This window comes from Euprymna scolopes, chromosome 33 (assembly GCF_053919585.1).
Source record: "Euprymna scolopes isolate OS-2025 chromosome 33, ASM5391958v1, whole genome shotgun sequence".
Lineage (NCBI taxonomy): Eukaryota > Metazoa > Mollusca > Cephalopoda > Sepiida > Sepiolidae > Euprymna > Euprymna scolopes.
In genome coordinates, this window is record NC_136514.1 from 592,714 (window position 1) to 620,477 (window position 27,764).

The following is a 27,764-nucleotide window of genomic DNA, read 5'->3' on the forward strand; positions in this document are numbered from 1 at the left end:
CACGTGTTCCTTAGAAAGGACGCAGTAAAAGCCCCCCTAACTCCACCTTACACTGGCCCTTATCGCGTGCTTTCACGCACTGACAAAACGTTGATCTTAGACATTAGTGGTAAAAAAAAGAGACAGTATCGGTAAAAAGAGCCTTTCTGGACACATTAGCACCTGAGCCACACATTCCTCCAACATACACACAGCATCATCATACACCTGAGGTAAATGTTCCACGTGAGAACAATTATGTGACCACTACACGTAGTGGTCGACGGGTACATTGGCCGAAGAGACTATGCAAAACTGTGTATTTCTGTTGAGAAAGAACATTTTTTCTCTCCTTTCCAAAAAAAAGAACTTTTTTTTCTTCTCTCCTTCACCAAAAAAAAAAGGAAAAAAAGATTTTCAAAAAAATACTCAAATAAATTTACATTTTTATTGTATTCTTCTTCTTACTATTTGTTATGCTACCTTTTTCTCTGTCGGCTTTCAGCCTAAGCAGGGGGTTATGTAGCAGACGCAAATAGACCTCTTTCTTCTTGCACATATTCCTCCCTGATTGAGTGATGTGGCCATACACTGGCCAATCAGAGGAGTAGCGCATGAATATTTTTAACACCCAAGGACCTGACAGTTTCCGGTACTGAAAAGAAAAAAAACTCTCTCTTACTCCACCAGCTTTCAAAGGGACTAGACCTTTCGCTCCTCTGCTCCTACTAGGTATCAGATGACAGCCACCGGCTGTAACTACCTAGTAGGCAGTGAAGTCCCGAACCTTCCTTCCTTCTTTTCCTCCTTCGAGTTTAATGCCTTTTTAAATAAACCTTTTCTTTGTTAAGTTTCAGAACTGGTTTGTTTTTTGTTCGGAAAATTGTGTTAAATTATTTTATTAGGGAGTGCCTTAAAAGCACCAAATAATAATCCCTAAACTTTCACGTACTGATAATGTTTTTACCTTAGATATCAGTGGTAAAAGAGAAACCTTCTCTATTGATAGAGTAAAAAAAAAGCCTTTCCTGACACAAAAACACACGAGCCACACATTCCTCCTACTTTCACACAGCATCAAAATATGCATACACCTGAAGTAAATTCTCCAAATCAAGACAATCATGTCACCACTACACGTAGTGGTCGACGGGCACATTGGCCGAAGAGACTGTGTAAAACTCTGTATTTCTGTTAAGAAAATATTTTTTCCTTGTTTTCTCTTGTTTCAAAAAAAAAAAAATGCTATTACAAAAAAGTTGCAAATTTTTTTTTTCTTTCTCGTAAAATAAACACAATAAAATGACTTTTTTATTTTTCGCTATTTGTTATGCTACCTTTTTCTCTGTCGGCTTTCAGCCTAAGCAGGGGGTTATGTAGCAGAAACAAATGGAACTTTTGGTCTTTCAGGAATCAACGCATCTCCCCTGTACTATTTGGCCACATATTAACCAATCAGAGGTGCGGTGCATTGATCCTTCCTATCCCCTAGGGAAATCGGCCAGCATCCGGTTTTAAGAATAAGAACTCTTCCTTACTGAGAGAGACACCAAACAGAATGGACCATTTTTCTTCGCTCTCTCCACCTCGGTATTGCCGATTCCACTGGGAATAACTACCGCAATAGCACCAGGTAGTCGCAGTTCAGCTTTTGACAGGGAACATATCGCATTCTCTTTAATAAACCTTTTCTGTGTTACTTTTTATGAAGTTGTTGTGTTCGTCATTTCAGAGGCTTGTATGGAATTATTTATTTTCTTAGGTTGTGCCCTAAAAGCATTAAAAACCATATATATATATATATATATATATATATATATATATATATATATAGATATTAGACTGTTTTATTACAGTTCTTCTTTACCAAGTGAAATCAAGAAACTGAAACCGTATAATTAAAAGATTGAACGATATATGAGTTAGACACACATACATAATATACATCCTTAAAAAGAAATAAAAAATTGTAGTTTCGGAATCAACTTGCGCGACACCAAATATTCGAGAAGAATAAAGAAGAGTGGAAAGATCGGGAAGAGAAAGCACTAACCAGTTGTTGTTAAATTTGTAAAAATTACAATTTATAATCGCAAAATAAATATTTACAGAGAAAATTATTTAGGTTAAGATGTTTAAAAATTAAATAATGTTGGAAACAAACTATAAGTTAAAAATAGCTTGACATCTAGCGTCTGATGTAGTCTTACGCAGAGATTATTTTAAAGTGACGTGGAATTAGCTAGAGGTTTGGAAAAGACACATTTGATTTGATCAGTCAAGAATCGGGAGTGAGAGAGAGCAAATTTAGTCAGCTGATGATGACTTCCAGTAGAGGGGATCAGAATGCATTAGTCTAGGACCAATTGTAGCTTTCCAGCAGAGGAAACATCGGTAAAAAAGTTGCTGAAAAGAAAACCCGAGATTTGTTGATTCATTGGGATGTTCCTGAGCTGTTCCTGAAGTTCCTTCAAACAAGATCAAGGACGGACCAGCTAGGTTTCTCCGACTGGCCTAAGTTTACAACGCCAGAAAACTTTTATTTGTCACTTTTGTTATATGTCTGTTGTTAAAACGTATCTGTTGTCGTAAGTTTTATACAAGTAGATGATATACGAGTTAGACACACATACATAATATGCATCCACCTCACGTCATACAGAATCTCTTGACAATATAACACGAAGAGGACTTGGACCATGAGGAGGCTTGTAACTAACCAAATTCCAGTGAAGCCTAATTATTGTTTCAAGCAATAAATCAACAGTAAACGACTGTTGCAATAACACAAATTCATTTCAAAGGTTATCAAAAGAAGTGGAAACTAAAAGATATCTGGGGAGACTGTATGAGTGAGTAAAGAAGTGATGGATATTAATTTTCATTTCACGTTAGGGAATCAAAATTTACTTACCTTTCTTTTCATAATACAGCTTGAAGCCTCGATCATTAACGGCACTATTCGATCGGAATATGATTGTTAGTGACCCAAATAGCTTTAGTGGCTCAGTAAAAGTCTTTGTCCCACAGGAGTCAAGATACCAGATTATACGCAGCCTATCACGGGAGCAATAGCGCGCTAAAAAAGCGAAGAGTAAAAAAAGGGAAAATATGTAAAGAAAAATATAAAAAATAAAAGGAGAGTAAAAAAGGACTGCCAGCAACCACTGTAAAAAAGTAATAAAGAACGCAAGAGAGTTGTATGTTCAGTCCCTTAAGTCCAAAGTAGCCGAGCAGCGGCTTGATTCCCACCAGTTTTGGCAAATAGCAAATAAAATCCTGAACAGAAGCGCGTGCTCTATCCCAACTATCATAAATGGACCTGAGATAATCTCGTCAGCATCAAAGCCAAACTCTTTGCCAAGAATTTTGCAGCTAATTCTACCCTTTGTGACCAAGGCTGCCAACCTCTAATATTTCCTCCTGTATCAGAAAACATGCTATGTGATATACACATATCTATACGTGATGTTGCCAAGCTAATCAAGAACCTTGATTCCAGTAAAGCAACCGGTCCTGATGGTATTCCAATTATAGTATTCAAAAGACTTCAACTAGAACTAGCGTTCATACTTACAAAATTGTTTAAAACCGTTGTCTTAAGGAGAATTGCTTCCCATCACCCTGGAAAATCTGATCAGTATGCCCTGTATTTCAGAATTCAGGTGATCGCTCATCTCCCTCTCAGTACAGGCCAATAAGTCCCCTATGCATCATAAGTAAGTTGCTGGAATCTGTGTTAAATAGAGAAGTAATCAACCATCTCAGCAAAATAGCCTTCTTAGTAACACGCAATACGGTTTCCGTTCTGTTAGATCTACTACAGATGTGCTTACAGTTATATCCCATAGGATTAGCGAATCTCTGGACGGAGGCTTACTTTCTAGGGCAATTGCTCTTGACATATCCAAGGCCTTTCATAGAGTATGGCATAAAGGTTTACTTAAAAAAACTTCCAGCTATACCATAGCTGTAAATGTCTTCTTAATTATTAAATCATTTCTACCTGATAGGTTCATAAGAGTAGTGGTTAATGGGTAGAAATCAGAAGCTCTCAGTATTAATGCTGGAGTCCTTCAGGGGTCCATCCTGGGCCCAACTCTCTTCCTGATCTACATTAATGATCTTCCAAATCACATCCTTACATCATTCGTAGACATTTATGCTGATGATACTGCTATCTATGGTAGCACTTCTAAGACCGTAAATGACCAAGTTCTCTCTGATTTTCTCTCCTCTGATCTTGAGCAAGTGCTACAATGGGGAAAGAGGTGGCTTGTTACTTTTAATGCCTCTAAAACCAAGCTTTTATCTTTACATCATCAACGTTCTGATCCTCATCTAGCATCAATTGAAATGAATGGCTCTCGTCTTGGAGAGGCCTCATGTTTTGACAAGCTTCTAGGATTGACCTTTACTCCTGATTTTAAATGGAACACATACATTAAATCCTTTGCAAGGCTGCTGGAAAAATGGTGGGATCCTTCTATTGATCCAGTAGATATCTCACTGCTGATGCAATTCTCTATCTATATAAGAGCCAGGTACGTCCTAGGATGAAGTACTGTTGCCACATTTGGGCAGGAGCTGCTAGAAAGGACTTATCCTGCCTTGATAGAGTTCAAAATAGACTTCGAAGCCTCGTAGGGGATGTCCTTTTCTCTTCCCTGCAACCTCTTTCTCACAGAAGAGATGTTGCGAGTTTGTCACTGATGTATCGTTATTTTCATGGTAAGTGCTCGGCTGAGCTCCAATCTATGGTCCCCCCTCGCCAAACTGTCACAAGAAACACCCGTCTAGCAGAAAATACTATCACTAATTTCCCATACTCTTTATCTGTGCCTAAGCGTAAACGTAGATTCCATGAGCAAAGCTTCTTTCTTAGAGCTGCACGCCTGTAGAATTGTCTTTCGTTTTCCTGTTTTCTAGCTGACTACAATATGGTTGTCTTCAAGTCTAAAGTAAACACATTTTTGAGGAGCCATTCCATATAAGTTAACAAATTTACCGAATTTTCATTACTAACGATTACTATATTGTCCAATTTCTACTATAGACTCATTAACCCTTATCCTCGAGTGGCCTCTTGGCCTTGATAAGTGGTGATGCCTATGTAAAAAAAGAGAAAGAAAAAATGTAAAGAAAAATTTAAATAAAAAATAAAACGAAAATCCGAAAGTAAAAAAAGAAAATGCTAAAAAGGACAGTGAAAAAGTAAAAAAAAGAAACGGATATGCTAAGGAAATGGTAAAAAAAATAAAAAAATAAAATAAAATAAAAATCTACTACCATTCATGAAAATAAATAAATTAACAACTCCCAAGGAATGTCATCCCTATTCCCCTTCCCTTCCCCTCACCTATCTTCCTACCCCCAGCAACACTAACCTAAACACCCAGCTGCCGACCCGAGAGCACATCACCCCGCACTCACCTCTCCTCCTCTCTCACATCCCACCCCTACAGTAGTCGACCGGACACAGCCCAGTAGCGATTTATGTGACCCAGAAAAGCAGAGACACCGCACACATCAGCAGAAAAAACAAATAAATAAATAAATAAATAATGGTAATAATGATAAAGACAACATAACAGAGAACATCAAAAAAAGCTCACGCTAAAACAAGTTATAAACCAAAAAAATAAATAAGAAAATGCAAATAAAGACAGTGAAAAGGAAAAAGTAAAAGAAACGCAAAGAAAAATGCTAAAAAGTAAAATTGAAAATTAAAAAGAAAAATGCTAAGAAAAATGCTAAAAAAGATTGAAAAAGTGAAAAGTAAAAAATGTAACAAAAAATGCTAAAAAATAAAATTATAAATGAAAAACAAAATTATGAGAATAATGCTAAGAAGACAGTAAAAAATAAGTAAAAGAAATGTAAAGGAAAATACTAAAAAATTAAAATGAAAAAGAAAAAAATGATAAAAAAAAACACAGTAAAAATAAAAAGCAAAATAAATGTAAAAAGAACACTAAAATAAAATTGAAAATTAAAAAGAAAAATGCTAAGAAAAATGCTTAAAAGACCGTGAAAGGTAAAAACAGTAAAAAGAAAAATGATTAAATTATTTTTAGCATGTTTCTTTTCCTTGAAAATGAAAAAGATAAAATGCTCAGAAAAAAGCTAAATAAGACAATCAACGAGTAAAAATATTAAAAAAATTAACAAAAAATACAAGAAATAAAATTGAAAATGAAAAACAATGCCAAGAAAAATGCTTACAAAGAGCGAAAAAATTAAAAAAGTAAAAGAAATGTAATGAAATGTGCCAAACAAAATAAAAGCGTAAAAGAGAAAAAAGATAAAAATGTTAAAAATGATAAACAATAAAAAAGTGAAAAAGGAAAGAAAAAAGGAAATGTAAAGAAAAAAAACGTGAAAGAATAAAAATGTGTGTAAAAGAAAAAATCTAAAAATAAAGGAGAGTGAAACTGAAAAAAAAGAAATGTCTTATGTAAAAAAATGCTAAAAAGTAAAGGGGAGTGAAACCGAAAAAATGTTAAATGTAAAAAAATGCTAAAAATGAAAGGAGAGTGAAAATAAAAAAGAAATATTAAATCTAGAAAATGCTAAAAATTAAACAGGCGTGAAAAGGAAAGAAAAAATAATGTAAATAAAGATGCTAAAAATAAAACGAAAGTTAAAAAGAATGAAAAGAATAAAAGCAAAAATGTGCTATAAAAAGGGCAGTAAAAAGACAAAAGATTCAAATGAAAATGTTAAAAATAGAAGTGAAAATGAAAAAGAAATTCTAACGAAAAATACTAAAAAAAAAATGAAAGTGGAAATGAAAAGTATAAAAGAAAAAATGCAAAGAAAAATGCAAAGAAAATGACTGTGAAAAAGTAAAAAAACGTAAAAAATGTACAAAAATAAGCTAAAAATAAAAGTGAGACTTAAAAAGAAAAAAGTTAAAATGCTAAAAAATAAAACGAGCTTCAAAATGAAAATAAAAGGAAATATAAAAACAATGCTAAAATTAAAGAGATTGAAAATGAAAAAGAAAGAAGAAATGTAAAGGAAAATGGTAAAAAGAAAAATGAGAAAGTAAAAAGAAAGCATATGTAACGGAAGATGTGGAGAAAATAAAAGGAGAGTGAAAAAACATACATATATAAAAAAAATGATGAAAATAAAAGGAGAGTGAAAAAGAAAAGAAATGTAAATGAAAATTCTAAAAAAGTAAATAAATTCCGATTTGTAGAACACAATACTATGGAACTGTTTGCCTTCAGACTTCAATCTTGCTGTCTTCAAATCTAATGTCAAGAAATATTTGCTATAAATACTCACGCTATATTCATTCCATTAATCATCCCAACGCCTTTCGTATTATTATTATCCATCGTTTAAGTGATAATCTATGCATTTTATTCACCCTTATAAGCTTTTGTTCTTGATAAGAAATTGATAAAAACGTTTTTTAAAAAGTTAAACCCCACCCTCCTTATGAAGATAAAATACTTACATTTTTCTAAAGCAAAATCCATGAATGTCAGCGATAATATAGTCGATGTATTTGCGACAATTCTATAATTGCAGACCGCATTATGCGGATAGTAACCGGGATAATTGGGAGAATATATGAAGCCACTCGGTCCATCAAAATATCTGTCACAATCTGAAATATAAAAATTGCAAAAATAAAAAAATATATATATTTACTTATAATAATAAAAAAAGTAACCGGGATGATTGGGAGAATATATAAAGCCACTCAGTCCATGAAAATAATAGTTGTATCCTGAAATATAAAAATTGCAAAAAACATAAAATAAATAAATATTTACTTAAAATAAAAAAAAAAGAATAAAACAATTAACAAAAAAAAAATGCTCCACCAGTGTTTGCATAAATCCATATAAACTATAAAATATAAAATATTAGCAACATGTTCCCTGTTTGGTTGTATGTCTGTCTGTATTTTGAAAATTTTTAAGGGAGATAATTACACGAAAACTTCCGGCATCGAACGACACTGGAGTTGTAGAGAAAAGATACTACACTTTGGAAAATTTATTCATTAAAAAAATGTTACATTCATGAAAACTAATTAGCCACAAGGCAATTCAAAAGTGTTGAGAAGAGGGGGAGCTATAGTCATCTTTTTCATTGTACCTAATATTTGTCTAACATTTTCCTAGTTAGAATCCTAAATCACCATAATACCACATTTAGTCCAGGGGTCGTCCTACTTAAAATTCTCAAATCGTTTTATATATATATATATATATATATATATATATATATATATATATATATATATATATAGTGCGGCAGTACATACAGCACCTAGCCTTACCAAATGGTCATCCATCAAGTTCAACCTTGCTTAACTTCGGTGATATGGCGAGAACCGGTTTGTCAACGGGATTGTACTATATATGTGGATGTATGTATGTATGTATTTATGTATGTATCTATGTATCTATGTGTATGTATGTATCTATGTATGTATGTGTGTGTAAATCATCTACATGCACACTGACGCAATAACACTTAACTGAAGAGATGGCAAACTTCTGTCAAGAAGCAGCAATCATCATGTATGTGTGTGTGTGTGAAATTAATGCGACAGTACATCCAGTAATAATCTTTTTTTTTCTTCTTTTTTTATTACATTTTCAACCAAACAAGGACAATTGCCACTTTGGTGTCGGGGGCTACTGTCGGGGGCTACTACTAATGGAATTCCAGATTCTAGCGGTTCTGGGGGAGAAACTACTGGAGTAGAAGGATCTTTCACATCTAGGGATCTCTAATGTGTGCGAGTGGGATTTTGCTGCCTGTCGAGTTTGTCGAGGGTGTCTACGTCGTGAGGGCACAAGTGTCTGCAATTCGCCTGAGCATTCACCATTAAGATACTTATAGAACAAGCAGAGGGATGCAATATTTCGCCGATGGGACAGAGCCTAGATGCCAGTTCAGGACCTATCACATTGGCGACTCTCTTTTGAACCTTGTCTAGGGGCGAGAGACTAATAGCAGATGCACCAGCCCAAATGTGACAGCAATACTCCATGCATGGGTGAATGGAGGTCCAAGGATAGACCCTTAAGGCACTCCCGCATTTATATCATATTGCTTAGATGTACGACCGTCGAGGACAACCTGGATTTTTCTCTTATCTAAGAAGGATTTAATTATTAAGTATTCTACCATTGATACCGTATGATCTAATTTTTCTGAGGAGACCCTCATGCCATGCCCCGTTAAAAGCCTTAGATATATCTAAAGCTATCGCTCTGCCCTCCCTCGATTTGTCCAGTGAATAGTATATACGTTCAGATATTACAGTTAGGATGTCTGCTGTGGAACGGGCTTGTCTAAATTCATCTTGTTGGTCAGTCAGAAGTTTAGCATCTGTAAAGTGACGAACTAGAGCATGGTTAATTAAGGTCTCAAATATTTTGGCAAAAAGGAGGAAGAGGCTGATGGGGCGATAATTTGATGGGTCAGTTCTTTCGCCAGAATTCTTGAATACTGGTACCACAGAAGCAGTTTTCAAACAGCCCGGAAAACCAGATTCATTAACGTATTTGTTGTAGAGTTTAGAGAGAACTGGAGTTACTTCAGCTGAGCACTTTTTTAATAGCACAGCTGGGATGAGATCGGGTCCACATGCTTTTGAAGTGTCAAGGTTTTTTATGATAGCGTACACCTGAGCGGCGTGATTTTTACATCGTCTAGCGTGGCGTCTGTCCGCAAAGGAAAGTCAGATGGGGGGTTGTTGGAAGGGTCCAGTGTGGAGTTTGAGGCAAACCGACTGGCAAGCATGTTAGCCTTGTTGGTTGCTGAGGAGACAACCTCGTGATTGTTGGTTAGTGGGGGAATTGTTGATTGCCCATTATTTACTATACTATTGTAGATTTTCCAGAAGTCCCGAGTTCCTAAGTTTTGTGCTTCGGTGCGTTTTTTAGTGGTTTCAGTAACTTCTCTCTCAGCTGTCGCTATTTCTTTCTTAACGTTACTTCTAGCTTCTATATATTTCTGTCTGTTTGAACTGGACATGTCGGTTAAATCTGCGATATGCATGCTGCCTTTGAGCAATGGCAGTTGTGCAAGTAGAAGTAAACCATTAGGGAGAGTGGGGCTTGCTATAAAATTTCCGCATGGGAACATGTGCTTCAATTGCCATTTTGAACCATTCATTGGTCTCATTTGCGCACTGTTCAGCAGGAAGCGAAAAGATATTTTGCCATGGGGCATCTCTGATAAGATCTCTGATGGCTTCCCACTCAGCCTTTTTATAACATCTCGTTGTTTTGAGTACTGGCCCTTCAGTTTTGGGTCTAGAATTTAGGGCGATTTCGACCATTATCACGGCATGATCAGTGTTCCCAAATGGGCTGTTCCCAAATTCGTTATACAATCATCGGGAACTGTGGTCTAATAATGCAAAAGTAATGTAAAGGCAAGAAATACACAAACACTCAAAATCGACTCGAAACATTGCTGAGATAAGCGAAGAGCACATACAGCACCTGGAAGTCCCAAATGGTCATCCATTTAGTACTGACCAGGTTCAACGTTGCTTAACTTCAGTGATCTGGCGAGAACCAGTGTGTGAACGTGATTGTGTCGTATATAATCAATGTACACGTACTTAGATTGTCAAATAAAAAGGATGAATAAAAAGATGAATGTTATGGATGGGTCACGAATTAGCAACGAGCGTTTTGGAATGTAAGCGAGAAAACATGAATCAACAAGCAAAATATATTTATATCAACATTTTTACAGAAACATAACATACTTTGAAAGATCAAAGTTTGATGGAACTTTTTTAAAGTTGACTAGAGTGTAAAAATATTTGTTTCAAAGTGTCATTGTATGGGTGTGTGTATGTGTGTGTGTCCATATGTATTATGTGTGCATATATGTGTATATGTGTTTGTGCATGTATGTGTGCGTGTATTTGTGTATGTACATACATATATGTGTGTATGTGCGATTTTACTTTCTAGATTGTTGTCTTCATCGGAGATATAACAACAGGCAAAATATTATGTTGCTGATGTTGGAAGTATAGGTTTACTTAATTTTACACTGGATTGTTATTTCTGGAGTTTGAAACGATTTTTTTAGAGCGAGGCTAAACGATTCTAGGGTTGAAATTGAAGTTCTCCTTTGAACTGTCGAACACCAAATGTTTGTACAAAAAAAAAAAAGTTTGTCTTCAACTTGCAACGTTTTCAGTACCCGCAAAAACGACGGTCCTTTTCCCCTTTCTGCTGTGACGTTCGTAGAAAATCCGTCGTTCCTTCTCCCCGCTAACATGCGAATTAACCGTACGTTAAACCGCCTCCGAATGAACAACAACAACAACAACAACAAAAACTTTTCTCGCCAATGAAAGAAATACCGGCGTTTAATATGTTCAAATTTGACCGTGTCTTAATTTGCATATGTCACCTTTTCGTTTCCTATCGGTCAGGTTTTCAGTTAGAGTGTCGGTGACTTTATAATACGCGCATGCACCCTTGGACGCTTGTTTCTATGATCGATGTCACACCCCTCCTTGATCTCATGACGGTGGTCGTTTTTGTCAGTAAATGCTCCCGAAAAAGCCCCACTTAGCAGAAGTGGGGCTTCTCTCTCCGGGAGCATTTCTTCCATTCCTGGCTCGTGCAAATCATCTGACTCCGTTTCCTCGTCGTATATTAACCTATGACCACAACTGGCCCATGCTACGCCGCCAGACACAACTGGCCCATGCTACGCCGCCAGACGCAACTGGCCCACGATACACTGCCAATTAAAAAAAAAGTTCCGTTAGAATTGTAATTTAACCATTTCTATAAATTAACAACGCACGCCTAAAAAGTCAGACTCAATTCTTCATTCAATTTTTTCACACCGACAACAAATTTCAGAGTCCGGCACTCGAATTACCATTCAAAATTCTATAGAACGACGAATTTTTAAAGTTCGACTTGAATGTGCATATAAAAATTTCTCTATAGCCCGACAAGTTATCACAAAGTCCGATCTTCGAATACGCATTGAAACTTACATATTCATAGCATAGCGAATCTCGCAAAGTCCGACTTTTGAATACGCATTTAAAATTATCCATAGCATGACGAATTTTCGCTTTGACTTTCGAATAGACATTTAACATTCAACCGAATCATATTTTAATATATTCATTTTACAATTTGGTAAATTTTTAGATTAGGTCCACCTCCACAATTTTCTTTTAAATGCCGACTTTGAATGGTTTTCGACTATGCTTAATACGGAAATCATATTGAAATTTTGCAAAAATAAGTAGTTTGTTTTATACATTGTATTCTTTGGCGGCTATCCTTTTACACGCGTGGGCGCGCCATAAACAAATCTACGCGCATAACAAAGATGTCCGCCAAAGAATACAATGCATAAAACAACTTTTTATATCACGATAACTACTTATTTCTGCAAAATGTCAATGCGATTTCCGTATTCAGCATAGTCGAAAACTATAAATGTCGCCATTTAAAATAAAATTGCGGAGGTGGACCTAATCTAAAAAAATACCTACAATTCAAAATAAAATTCCAACCCGATCCTATCAAATATGCCAATTAAAATTAATAAATAAATAAAATTAAACAAAAAGGGTCCGACTCGCTTCAGTTTATCTACCTTCGCCCATTTTAATAATTAATTGCAGCCTCTTCGAGATACAATGGTATCATTCGAACGACATTGTAAATTCCGACCTATTCAATTCGCTAGACTTTGCTAGTCACTCATAAACACCGTTAAGCACTACTAGCCACTCATAGACACTGCTAAGAACTCCTAGCCACTGATAGACACCGCTAAGAACTGCTAGCCACTCATAGACACCGCTAAGAACTGCTAGCCACCCATAGACACCGCTAAGAACAACTAGCCACTCATAAACACCGCTAAGAACTGCTAGCCACTCATATATATAAAAAAATGCCGGAAATTATTCTCTAGAGTAGATAAACTTCGGACTTTATAATAAAAAAAAAAAGCTAGAATTTTTTTTTTTTTAACAAAAAAAAAATGTAAATTAGATATTCTTTACACATAGGAACGTTACGACGTTTATTCTATAGATAGGCACTCGACCAAGTTATCCGGAAATAGAAATCTTCTGTCACTCTAGAAAGGCATATGCTAGCTAACAGTTGATAAAGACAGCGGGCGGAATCTCTAGGTCAAAAACGTTAAGTATTTTTACTTTTTTTTTGTTTTTCTAAACTAATCCTAAATGTTCTGTTACATTGTTTTTAAATTTGCTTTTCGTGTTTTATGTATTTTGTCTGTATTTCTCCTGTGTTTTTGTCTGTATTCCGTCTTATCCGTCCACCCCTCCTGCTACAAAGCTGAACGTTGAAAACAAACAAAATGCCGGCAACTAACGATAAAAAAAATGCCGGAAATTATTCTCTAGAGTAGATAAACTTAGGACTTTAATTAAGTAGTATACTTAATATATACTATTACTTCAAGTTTGCCTGTATTGAAAATAATCTCTTTTTGCTTGCGAATCATACTATCTTATATAGTTAGCCTTATGTTCAAGTACATTCGAAATATAATACAGTGCAAAGAAACGAACAATGAAAACGAACCTCCTAAATTAAAACCTTGAATAATTATTTAAACTCTAATGTAAATTAATATTAAGCAGACTTTACAAATTGATAATAGTTAATTATTGGATTTTAATTAATTATAAGATGAAACTTTAATGATTCAAACTAGATAGATAACGACAAACTTCCACCCATTAATATGGGAGGGGAGATTATCACCAAAAGTGTCATGAATTATAAACTTCACACCGGACTTACTATTAGATATAAATAAGTCACTTGTACCCATTCCCCTTCCTCCCCCCCCTTTTTTTAATGGAGAGTAGATAATACAGTGGATGTGTTATCGGCAGCTCCAGTAACTCTCGATTCTCCTATTTTGTCATTCAGTCCTCATTCAATGAGTGATTTTTCTGACAAAGGGTGAAGAAAAAGCTGCTTAAAGGTCGGTACTACTTCGTGACCAGTAGTCTGAGATGTCGGATATTTTTCTGTCTCTGTCTGTCCTTGCTGCTATGTCACTAGTAAGGGTGCTGGAGGTAAACGTTTTGTCTGGGTTGACGTTATCCGCCTGATAGTCAGGGACCCGAACCTTGGATTAACCACTAAGGAGGCTGTCCTATCAGCAGGCGCAAAGTACTGGGACTGCTGTATTGCCATTTGGTGAGTGGATCTGGACCATGCAGTAGTCTCTGGTGGGGCCTCTCGATGCCATACTAGTGGGTAATTGTTACGGCTTTACCTTTTCGTGTGCTACAAATAAAAAAAAAATTTCCTGTCTTTTTCTCTCTTACTTTCCCTCTCTGAACTGCTCTAACCAAGTATGCCGACCTATTCTTCAAATCCCAAAACCTCAACATGAAATATCTCCAGAAAAAAAACTCGATTAAACCTAGAACCCATCTACCAACGTAGACCCCTACTACCAGGTCTCCTTCTCCAATATCAGGGGTCTACGTTCCAACCTTCCAGAGGTTGAAACCCAATTACAGGAGACGAAACCGGACATATTATTTCTATGTGAAACTGGAATAGGGCCGACCACTTCCCTAGATGAGTTCATAATTAATGGATACTCCAATTTAACAGCTAAATCTGACTCCCAAGATCGCCATGGGCATGGAATATGTGCCTACATTAAAGATGGCTTCCCATGTGGCAGGGATATCTCTAGAGAAGATCCTAATTTACCCTATATGTGCTTCAGGGTTGCACTTGCTAACACCACTGCATTTATATTTGCCCTCTATAGGCCCCACAACAGCGGAGTTACTATCTTTAAGAGCATATCTGAGAAAATAGACCGCATACTGTCTTCACATCCCTCGGCTAACATCCACATCTGTGGTGACTTCAACGTCCATAACGTGGAATGGCTGACCCATTCAAATAAGACAGATGATGAGGGAAGGTTTTGTCATGATTTTGCCATTGCTTATGACCTCACTCAGATTGTTCGCGAACCCACCCGTGTGCCCGATACACCCAATCAATATGCAAGCCTCTTAGACCTTTTTCTCTCAACGTCCCCTGAGCTATGTTCATGTACCGTTCATTCTCCTCTAGGATCCTCCGACCACTCCGTCGTATCAGTTAAGATAAAAACGAAATGTAAGAAGCCCCCAGACGTACCCCTCCACCGTACTGTATACCGATACTCTATGGCTGACTGGGATAGCTTCCGTACATTCATATCTGATTTACCTCTGCACTCCATGTTTAAAAAGGAAGTGCCCTCTATAGTATCAGATCTGACCGAATGGTTAATTGTAGGCATAGACCAATTCATACCATCTAAAAAATTCCAACAAAAACCTAACAGCCAGCCATGGTTCTCCCCAGAATGTGCTGCTGCTATCGCGCACACAAATCACTTTTTCCATAGCTACCAACGTAATAGATGCACTGAGACTAAAGCTACTTTCAGGAACACTGTAAAAGAGTAATAAAAAATGCAAGAGAGCTATATGTCCAGTCTGTTAAATCCAAGGTAGCTGATCAGCGGCTTGGTTCCCACCAGTTTTGGAAAATAACAAATAGGATCCTGAACAGAAGTGTGCGTTCTATCCCCACCATTATCAATGGACCAGAGGTCATCTCGTCAGCGTCAGACAAGGCCAAACTATTTGCAAAGAACTTTGCAGCTAATTCTACCCTATGCGACGAAGGCCATCAACTCCCCATATTTCCTCCTATAACACAGAACAAGCTAGGTAACATACAAATATCCGTGCATGAGGTCGCCAAGCTAATAAAAAACCTAGATTCCAGTAAAGCAACTGGCCCTGATGGCATCCCAATTATAGTGTTAAAAAAGCTTCAACCAGAACTTGCTCCCATACTTACGAAACTATTTAAGCGCTGCCTTAAGGAGAAGTCCTTTCCGACCCCCTGGAAGACCTCATCAGTTTGCCCTGTATTTAAGAATTCAGGTGATAAGTCATCTCCCTCTCAGTACAGACCAATAAGTCTTCTCTGTGTTATGAGTAAGTTGCTGGAATCCATATTAAATAGAGAAATAGTCAACCACCTCAGCAGGAATAACCTTCTTAGTGACACACAATATGGTTTCCGCTCTGCAAGATCTACCGCAGATGTGCTGACGGTTATATCCCACAGGATTAGTGAATCTCTTGACAAAGGCTTCCTTTCTAGGGCAATTGCTCTTGACATATCAAAGGCCTTCGACAAAGTATGACATAAGGGTCTACTTCACAAGATTTACAGCTACGGTATAACTGGAAATGTTTTCTCAATCATTAAATCATTTCTCTCCGATAGGCTCATAAGAGTAGTGGTAGATGGACAAAAATCGGAGGCCTGCAATATAAATGCTGGAGTCCCTCAGGGGCCAATCCTGGGCCCAACTCTCTTCCTGATCTACATCAATGACCTCCCTAAACACATACTTAAATCATTCGTTGACATCTATGCTGATGACACGACCATCTACGGCAACACATCAAAGGCTGTAAATGACGAAGTTCTATCTGATTCTCTCACCTCTGATCTCGAGCGCGTGGTTCAGTGGGGGAAGATGTGGCTAGTTACCTTTAATGCATCCAAAACCAAACTCCTATCCTTACATCATCAACGCTCTGATCCCCAGCTGGCATCAATTGTGATGGATGGCTCTCGTCTGGGTGAGGCCCCGTGTTTTGACAAGCTTCTGAGTTTGACCTTTACTCCTGATCTGAAATGGAACACGTACATCAAGTCTGTTGCCAAGGTCGCTGGAAAGATGGTGGGATCCTTCTACCGCTCCAGAAGATATCTCACTACTGATGCAATTCTCTATCTATATAAAAGCCAAGTACGGCCAAGGATGGAATACTGTTGCCATATCTGGGCAGGAGATGCTAAAAACAGCCTATCATGCCTCGACAGAGTACAAAATAGACTTCGTGGTTTAGTGGGGGATGCCCTTTTCTCTACCCTGCAACCCCTCTCCCACAGAAGAGACGTTGCGAGCCTTTCCTTGTTTTATCGTTATTTTCATGGCAGGTGCTCGTCTGAACTCCAATCCCTGGTCCCCCCTCGTCAATCTTTCACGAAAAACACCCGTCTAGCTGAATCCACTGTGAAAAATTTCCCCCACTCTATATCTGTGCCTAAATCAAAACGCGGATTTCATGAACAAAGCTTCTTTCTTAGAACTGTACGCCTGTGGAACTCTGTTCTGTCTGCCTGCTTCCCTCCGGACTACAACTTGAATGTCTTCAAGTCTAATGTTAACAAATTCCTAATGAACCGCCCCCTTAAGTAAACACTTCATCAAATCTCCTCACTAACGTACTGTACTTGCAATAACCCTTATCCCTGAGTGGCTTCCGGGCCTTGATAAGTGGTGATCACTGTGTAAAAAAAAAATAAATAAAATAAAAAAATAAACACCGCTAAGAACTGCTAGCCACTCATAAACACTGCTAAGAACTGCTAGCCACTCATAAACACCGTTAAGAACTGCTAGCCACTCATAGACACCGCTAAGCACTACTAGCCACTCATAGACACCGCTAAGCACTACTGGCCACTCATAGACACCGCTAAGAACTGCTGGCCACTCATAGACACCGCTAAGAACTACTAGCCACTCATAGACACCGCTAAGAACTGCTAGCCACTCATAGACACCGCTAAGAACTGCTAGCCACTCATAGACACCGCTAAGAACTGCTAGCCACTCATAGACACCGCTAAGCACTACTAGCCACTCATAAACACCGCTGGACGTTACTAGCTTCCCAAACACAAAAAAGTCAGTCGAATCCTAATTCTCCATTTTACTACGACGATTAGAAAAAAGTCTGAATTGAATGACATTTAAATCTTGTAATTTCTCTACGCTTCAAATTTTCTACGTTCGACTCGACTCGTTAAGATTTTATGGTTTGATATAATTTGCATATCTATGAGTTTACTATACACTTGAATGAAACAAAGTCGCTGCGTTGAAAGACGGAAATATTAAACGATTGGCGTGAAAAATTTGAAATTTAAAAGCGTTGAGAGAGGGAAATATTAAACGACTGGTGTGAAACATTTGAAAATTAAAAGCGTTGACAGATGGAAATATTACACGACTGGCATGGAGCATTTGCAAATTAAAAGCATCGAGGGATCGAAATATTAAACGATTGGCGTGAAACATTAAAAATTTAAATATTAAATGATTCGAAGCATAAGTTGAAAATTTGAAATGTCGAGAAACGACAAAATTTAAATTTGAAACCGTGTCAGATGATTTGCATGAGGCAGAAGTGAAAGCAAATGGTACCATTCTATCTGGAAGAGAATGCATTGGTTCTCGACTTGAGATAGACCAAGTTAGATGCGACTGAAGTAAGTCAACCTTTTTTATGTCTTTTTTTTTAATTGGCATTCCCGATATAATTCAGTTGAATGGTAAACGCGCATTAGAAAGCCAAAGTGAAAATTCGTTATGCTATGGATAATTGTATATACGGATTCAAAAGCCGGACTTTGTTATAATTTGTCGGGCTACGGAGAAGTTAAATACGCATTCGAAGCTCGGATTTTGTGATGATTTTTCGGACTATGAAGAATTTTTATATGCACACGCAAGTCGAACTTTGAAAATTCGTAGTTGTAAAGGATGAATTTGGAATGAAATTCGGTTATATTTGCTAAAAAAAGTTGTGGCTTTTAAACGTATTATTTTAATGAAAGTACAATTCGAGTTGGAGTTGTTTGTTTTTGAAAAGGAAAAAGTTGTCGCTGTTAAAAGAACTCACAATACGATTCGTTCGACGTGTATGTAAAAATGTCATCATTTTTAAATGAGAAATTTAAAACGAAATTCGGTGTGCTTAGCCGGTTAGTGAGGGCTACCTGTGTGTCTAGCCGAGTGAGTGGGCTAGGTTCGAGATTAGCAAGGGTATCTGGGTGGGCTGGGTAGAGAGACTAGCAGAGTTATAAGTTAATGAGGTGATCTTTAAGAATCAGTGGCGAATGTGGTCTGATATGAGTTGCATATCAACGAGGCTAGACACTGGAATGAGGGAATTTAAGGCCGGCAGTCAAGATGGAGGAAGTTGAGTTTTGAAGAACCGGACTGAACGGGTCGGCACTGAGAATGTTCGAATGCTGACAAAAATCCATTTCTTTCTTCTTTTACTTAATGTGAAATTTCCATCTCTCGACGCTTTCGTCTGAACTTCAATCTCTGCCCCCCCCCTCGCCAATCTTTCACGAAAAACACCCGTCTAGCCGAATCCACTGTGAAACATTTCCTCCACTCTTTATCTCTGCCTAAATAAAAACGTGGATTCCATGAACAAAGCTTCTTTCTTAGAAGTGCACACCTGTGGAACTCTGTTCCGTCTGCCTGCTTCCCATTTGACTACAACTTGGATGTGTTCAAGTCCAACGTTAACAAATTCCTAATTAACCGTCCCCTTAAGTAAACACTTCATCAAATCTCCACACTAACGTAATGTACTTGCAATAACCCTTATCCCTGAGCTGCTTCCGGGCCTTGATAAGTGGTTACCACTGTGTAAAAATAAAAAGAAGAAAGAGTAAGCTGAAAGAAGCAAAGAAAGAAAAGGGGTTGCTTATTACGCTCATTCGTCTCGCACTTCGATTTCTAATTTACCAAATCTCACTTATATCATTTGAGTTATTATTTAAATTGTTCACCATCGTAACAATCTTCTTAAGTGGAATAATTTATTTTTCAAACAAACTGAATTAAGACATTTTTTTATTATAAAAATTAACTCGGATAAAAATGGCACCAGAAAAAATGGCATCGGTAAAAATAACAAGAGTGTATAAATTAGTAAAAAATGGCACTTTTACAACGGAGAATTAGAGCTTTTCTAGAGTGTTTGTTAAGCTTTCATTCTACTATTTTAATATAGGACTAGCACCCCCCCCAATATTTTTACCTAGCAAGGAGATCTGACGTTGCCAGAGATTTAATGATGATCATCAAATGTTCCACCCTCCCACATTTTTATTGTCATCGAAACCGTTGAAATCCCCCCATTCTTCACCCAAACTAAAACTAAAGCTAAGGGGCTTAACCCTGTTTTAAACTAAAAATAGGCGCTTAACTTACATTTCTTAAACTGTCTTAATTTTCGATTGTCAACGTGTCATTTTTACCTTTTTATTCACTTTTGCCATTTTTACCGGTGCCATTGTTACCATGCCATTTTTACCGAGCACCATAAAAAGCATGCGGGAATGAAGTAAAAGACAAATTTGCTAAGCAGAAGCAAATATCGGGGTGTTAGTTGTGATGCTATATTTAATCCAACAGGATAACTTTATATAATAAATGTATATCTCCCAAACATGGCCAGAACATAATTGTAGGGAAAGATACAAACCATATCTCCATTCCAGTAGGAATCCATTTCCACTTATTCTGTTATTGGATTTGAAGGTTATAGTCACTTCATCTGTTAAATTGAACGTCTTATTTTGAACACTTTCATATTCGCAAAATTTATATTGTTGAATGGCATTAGTTTTCACATTTCTTCCTTCAACCTGTCAAAGAAGAAAACGTAAGAAAATATGAAAATTATTAAATTTGTCAAAATCGATCTTCAAATTTGTGATGAAACTTGGATATTTCGAATAATTTAATATTCAACTTTGTGGTTCCGAGGGGTGTTAATGAATAGAATTACGATGTAGACATGTTTATTAATAGTATGTGAATGATTTTTACGATATAGACATGTTTATTAATAGTATGTGAATGATTTTTATAAAATGGTTTCAAGGGGAAGTAACTCGATTTATTGAAGAGTTCTTTATTCTATTGTATCCCCTTTGTTAGGAAAAAGTGTTTATGTTTTTTTTTGTTTTTTGTTTTTTACTTGTTATCTATTTGTATATTATAAAGTCCTTGTATTTGGGGTGACTCGCCGTGTTCTTTTGGGTCAGTTTGGGGTCAGTATCTCTAACCTTTTGGTTTGTCTCCTCTGGTTGTCCCGGGTTGTCTAATGGAATGTATCCATCGAAGGAGTATTGGCGTCCAATGAGTCGGTGTGTTGTTGGGGCAGTAGTATTGTATTGTCCCAACTAGTATTTTGAATGTGTGTGTACGTCTCAGAGGGTTACATAGTTCTTGTAAATGTCGTCTGTTGCGCCTCAGTATTCTTCTATCACTATGCATCTTGACGATGTAACTGCGCGGCTCAGTGCTTTTGTCAACCACTGTCGCCAGTTGTCAGGTGTCATTTTCTTGTAGGACTGACACTTTGATACTAACAATTAATTCTGGGAGATCGTTTGCGTTTTGTTGTAGTGTTGTTGCTGTTTTTTGCTTTTGGCGCACAATCGTTCTCTGATCTCGTAATCTTTTGGGGTGTCCATGTTTAACAATGGTTTGAAGTCTTGTTCTTATTTTCCTATTGTATAGGATTTCTGCCGGAGATGGCAGATGGCTGTCAACTGGGGTTGTTCTGAGGCATAGAAAGGCCATTTAATAATCCATTTTTGATTGTTTGGCTTTTATAAAAAAAAAAATTTTGTATGGTTTCGGCCATGCGTTCTATAAACCCGTTTAATTGTGGGTACCTGGAGTTTGATGTGATGTGAGTGAATTCCCATTCTGTGGCAAAATTGAAGAATTCGTTTGATACAACGTACCTGGCATTATCTGCATACAGTCTTTCACGTATGCCGTGGACAGCAAAGATTGCTTTGAAGTATTCAATGCAACAGGTGCTATTTATGCTTTTCAGCGTTTTGACAAATGGCATTTTGCTATATTGATCGCCAGTCAATAGGAATTGTTGACCACTGAATTTAAAAACGTCTGCTGCGATGTACTGGAACGGTCGTGTTGCATGTTCCTTAATGATCATTGTTTCTTTTGGATTTTTCCTCTGGTGTTCTTTGCCGCCATGTTTCTTTTCGTGCTTCTTTTACGTTTTAGAAAAAAGTTTATATATATATTTTTTCTTTACTCACTGTGTGAATTTGTCTCTTTTTTTCCATCCGACTGTTTTTTATTTTTCGATGTTTAATATTCGCCGCCGCTGCCAGTATGTGATTCCGAGGGGTGTTATTGAAGACACTTGAGACAGAGTAGAATTACGATGTAGACATGTTTATTAATAGTATGTGAATAACTTTTTATATAAGGGTGTTCAAGGGGAAGTGTTGTATAATCGGGGGTTTCATATTGGGGATCATATACCGGGTACATTTTAAAGAACGACGGGGACAATTTATTATTGAAGGGATGTGTATTACTGTTCTTTTACATCAGAGGTGCATCATTACTTATGACGAAAGGATGGGACACATTACTTGGAAGGGGGTTATACAAAGTTCATATTAAGATGATTAACACATTAGCTTCAATTGTTGAATGACGACACGAAGACAAACAGTTACAAAAATCGATGGTGATTCTTTATTTCATTTGACCGGTCGAAATGATGATGACGGCAGGAATTCAAATTCGGGATCTACAGAGTTGAATGTTCTTTCCTTCACTTCCAAAGGACTCTGACTCCAACTCTCTCTCTCTCTCTCTCTCTCTCTCTCTCTCTCTCTCTCTCGCTCTCTCTCTCTTCCTAGCAGACTCCACTGTTCTGCTTTCTCTGCTCGACTGTCGACTATCTCACTAATCTGCTAATCCTCTCTTATTATTGAGAATTCCCTTTTTGCTATGACGTCAGATGTGTGGTTCTAAACGTGACCACTCGCGTGGCTCAGCACACGTTCTACAAACACACTTCTGCAAACAAAGAATTCTCAACTAACCCATTTTTCAACCTAACCTATTTTTTCAATATATTTTTAATTTGTATTGTTCGTTCTTTTTTAGCTGAACTTTTTAATTCAGTTTTCATAAAAGAATGAACAATTAATTCTTTTTACAATACAAACAATATCGAACTATTTTATATGGAATTTAACAATAGCGAAATTCTAACATTCCAATTTCTAAATCGATTTCTGAACCTTGCTTACAAGTTAATTTTTTTTTATTTCGGACTATTAGTCTCATCTTTATTAGTTGTTGTTTTTTTAAAATCTTTTTTTATTGGTTCACAACGTTTCGGCCAACTTCCTCTGGCCTTCGTCAGGTGGTAACCGCGACGGATAGGAACTTCGAATCTCCTAACTGTATTCTCAGCAATCACTGCCATCCGTAGTTGTTGTCGTCTCACCACCTTTTTGACCAATTACCTCTGGCACGCTTTGGGTGGGATTGAAACCGCTATCTTCAGACAATGTTCATCTGGAACCGTAGAGATTCAACGTCTCTATCAACTGCGCCACGGGCCCCGAAGGGCGATCAAGGTTAGATTCTTTGATCTTATAAATCCACATTTATTTATTATCTGATCTTCCATAGTCGGGTCCGTACCGATTGGTATATATATATATTATTCCTTAATTGGAAATTTAAAAAAAAAAAAAATTAACATATAATGCTCATCTCAAAATAAATTTCCAATTAAGGAATAATATATATATATATACTTGCTTACAAGGCTCGGCGTATCCTAATCTCATTTTCCACTTATCTAATGTTCTTCTTACTTACATGGAAAGGGGACATCCTTTCCTTGTAACAGAAGTAACTCGATTTATTGAAGAGTTCCTTATTCTGTTACAAACTTGGTCTTGGTTTTTTACAGAGGAGTCACCACTTATCAATGTCCGAAGACTACACGAGGATAAGTGTTAATGAATATATGGTGGTTAGTGAGACAACAATGTTAGTAGTGCAAATTGGATAAGGTTAAGAGGACGGTTCAATAAGAACTTGTTTACATTGGACTTGAAGACGACCATATTGTAATCAGCTGGAAAGCAGCCAGCGGAACAGAGTTCCCCAGACGGGATGTTCTAGGAAATAATCTTTGTTCATGGAATTTATGTTTAGATTTAGGTATAGATAGAGAACAGGAGATATTGTTGATAGTGGTTGTATCTAGTCAAGTGCTTTTTGTGAAAGTTTGACGGGAAAGCGTATAGAAACTAAAACGAGATTTCTTCATTAATGAATTCTGACAATAATAACAATTCGTTCATCACAAACAAAGATGAAAAACGTTTAATTATAGATTTGAAGTGTTTTTTTTTTAAATTATTTAGTCAATTTTTTTTGTACTTTTTGCAATTCGTTTTCCTTCAATTCTTCATTTTTTCAATTGTTGTTGCTCTTCTCCTTTCTTCCCTATATCATTGTTGTTCTTTTTTCTTCTCTAAATTCATTTTTCTTCTTTTTTCTTTTCAATTCCTCGAAGTCGATGTGAGACGAGGATCAGCTGAAAATTTATTCCCGCTTAATCATTGTTTCTCTTCTGCTTGAATCGAAACTGTCTGCTGATCACTCTTTAAGGCGATGTTCCAGCAGATATTAGTTTTTAAGAATGGCCCCCAACGAAGAAACAATGAAAAATGTAATAATACTGAGAGCCGAATAATAGGAAGCATATTGTTTTCCTGGAAGAATCTGGATTTCAGTCAAACCTAAACATCCGTAAACCATAATTTTACTCATAAACCGAAACAAATTCATGCAAATACAAATCTTCAACCTAAATACTGAATTTTCCAAATAGCCACAGAAATTTGTAATATACACAAATACAAGAAGTTTGGCATAAAACAAAACAATGATTTGTTGTATCGAATTTCGTTCTTTCCAAGTCGATGATGATGATGATGATGATGATGATGATGATGATGATGATGATGATCTGAAGATTTATTCTGGCCAATCATTAGTTTTGTTTTTCTGCTGGTCATTCTTTATGATGTTCCAGCAGATTTGTGGTTCTTAAGAATGACGTAAATCATTTGTGCCGAAAAATATAGAGTTTTTATTTTTGTTTTATATACATACAAAAGGGAGAGAGAGAGAGAGAGAGAGAGAGAGAGAGAGAGAGAGAGAGAGAAAGAGAGAGAGAGAAGAAGAAGAAAAAGAAAATGGCATAAACTGACAGTAGTCAGTGCTTAGGATCTATATTTTATACTTTTTCTTTCTATATTTATGTTGCATTAAAATAATTCTGTTGGTTTCATATATCTATTTATGTAAGAAATTCCTTAAAAAGAAAACAAATAAAATGGTCATTATAAAAGAATCTGATAAACCCTTGGACATTTTTCACGTAATGTGCAAAGATTCAATAAAAAAACTGCAGTACCAAAAAAATGTATACATTACCATCACATAGTCTTTCACACAATCTATAGATCGCTCCAAGCTAAAAGGCTCGCGGAAATAAAAATGGGTAATATAACCAGAGACATGTTTGAATTTCCATATGCACTCCTGCTGCGGAGGATAATCGTTAGGATAGTTTGGACTCGTTATCCTTCCTCGTAAACCATGACGATAGCCTCCACAAACTATAAGAACAACAACAAAAATTGATTATAACACAGAAAGACAAACAAATTCAGATTAACGACTGGGCTAGTTCTTCTACTGCTAATCTCTCTCTTTTAGACAAGGTCCAAAAAAGTCTCCAATCCAATAAGTCACGCACTATCAGCAAAACTCCAACCTCTGTTCCATCTCTGCAATGTTGCATCCCTGTGACTGTTTTACAATCACTTTAACGAAATGTGCTCTGATAAACTCACAGTACTTGTCCCCCCTCAAGGTGTGTACTCGAGATCAATCCGACAAGCAGCAAAATTCCAACCCTTCATTGTTGAGGTTCTTAAATGACACAAAATAGTGTACTTTAATAGTTTCTTGCGTTGAACCGTCAGACTTTGAAATTTTCTCCCCGTTTCCTGCTTCTCCGACTGTCCTGACATACAGAAGTTTAAATGTAATGTGAAAAGACATCTTGCTAAACAATTTTCCACATTCCTCGGTTATGTAACAATATTTGTAATCGTTTAGTGGTTAGGACCACTGTTGTGTTTTGTGGTAACCCCGGATGCATCTTGGTCTTAACAGCACTAATATGACATTTTAAGTCTTTTGACTTTTATATTTTTAATTGTTTCTAAAGAAACGTTAAGACCAAGATACACCCTGTTTACCACAAAACAACAGCGGTCTTAACCACTAAACGATTACTAACATTGTTACAATGGTGCTGTGACCAGGATGTAACAACAGCGTCCAGAGACAACCTTACGACAAACCAAGTAACTCTCCCTGGAAAATAATCGCATCACAGTTAAATATAATCCCAAATCCCGGCATAATCACATGGACACACCGGTTCCCAATGAATCACCGAAGTTAAGCAACGTTAAACCTGGTCAGTACTAAATGGGTGATTATTTGGGAGTTACAGGGAGTATCCTTTGTCTTTCGAAACTAAACGGGGCATTGATAATCCCAAATAGTAGCCCCTTATGACTAAGTGGCAATAAGTCTTATTTGGGGTGAATAAAAAAGCGATTTAATTCTAACTTTGAAATTAATTAAAGTCATTTCTAATTATGAAAGGCATTTTTAAAAATATTTTTTCTCAATTTGGAAATGAACAAATGTCATACCTTGACCTCATCCCTCCCAATCCAGGATTTGATAACCAAAGTTGGTGCCTCGACGTTTGAAAGTTTTGGAAAAATCTTTTATGCTTATCTTAAAAATTATAATAACTTGTTTTCATAGTTTAAATTCTGGTTGTTTTGTTTGACGACATATACATCCCTTTCGGGTTAGTTAATGCCAATTTCTAGTCATTTTTGCAAGCGTTTTATGCTTCAAGTTCTTTATGTGTTCAAATATTTATTCATGCTACTAAGTTCGGCTGTTTTGTAGAAAAAATGATTGGATTTTATAAAAGGACAAGAAAATAAACAATAATGTTTGATACATTTAAGTCGGGAAGCCAATATCTTCAGACACTCTGAACTGTTAGCAGCAGAAGAAGAGAAAGTTCTGATTGTGAGTTGAGCCACAGAGAAATTGTCTTTTGTTTGAAATAAAAGAAATAAAGTACCCGATTGAAAGAGAAATCATACAGGGTGGAACAATAAAATTGTCGCCCTAGAAAAGCCGATATGATTCCACCAACATGGCCTCCAACAACACCAAAGCCAGCCTGATCGCTGGCATCCGCTGAGTATTCGCCATACTCCTGCTGGCGCTTGTGGAAAAAGCATGCTCACAGTTCCAGACTCGTAATGAGGCGGTGATCGGGGCCTAAGACGGCTACATTGAATAGATGTCAGCTCCACTCCATAATCAAATTACCCGAATTGATTTTTCAATAAAAGTTTTAAAATAAAGTTGTAGTGTTGTTTTCTTTAAGGCAACAACTTTATTGTTCCACTCTGTAGGAAATAAAGGATGTTTTTAGGAAATAAATATTTTCATGTTGGTTCAGGAGAATGTTTTCGTTTTGCTTGTGTTCACAAAAGGCCAAATGCAATTCCCTATTTTTTCAAACATCAATAATAGTGATTTGCTGATAAAACTGATTAATAGTGATTTGCTGATAAAACTGAATAATAGTGATTTGCTGATAAAACTAAATAATAGTGATTTGCTGATAAAACTAAATAATAGTAATTTGCTGAAAAAACTAAATAATAGTAATTTGCTGATAAAACTTAATAATAGTAATTTGCTGATAAAACTAAATAATAGTAATTTGATGATAAAACTGAATAATAGTGATTTGCTGATAAAACTAAATAATAGTAATTTGCTGATAAAACTAAATAATAGTAATTTAATGATAAAACTAAATAATAGTAATTTGCTGATAAAACTAAATAATAGTAATTTGCTGA

General features: G+C 36.5%; 1 protein-coding gene across 1 annotated transcript in view; it reads right to left on the reverse strand.

Annotated features, from left to right (window-relative positions):
- LOC145257981 (cubilin-like) overlaps positions 1-27,764 on the reverse strand; it is a 146,929-nt gene that overhangs the window by 104,966 nt on the left and 14,199 nt on the right. The window contains exons 2-5 of the mRNA XM_080115705.1: positions 25,222-25,406; positions 20,402-20,564; positions 7,451-7,603; positions 2,894-3,058 (exon numbers count right to left, since the gene is read on the reverse strand). Of these exons, the coding sequence (XP_079971831.1) occupies positions 2,894-3,058; positions 7,451-7,603; positions 20,402-20,564; positions 25,222-25,406 (666 nt within the window). The remainder of the gene's footprint in view (positions 1-2,893; positions 3,059-7,450; positions 7,604-20,401; positions 20,565-25,221; positions 25,407-27,764) is intronic.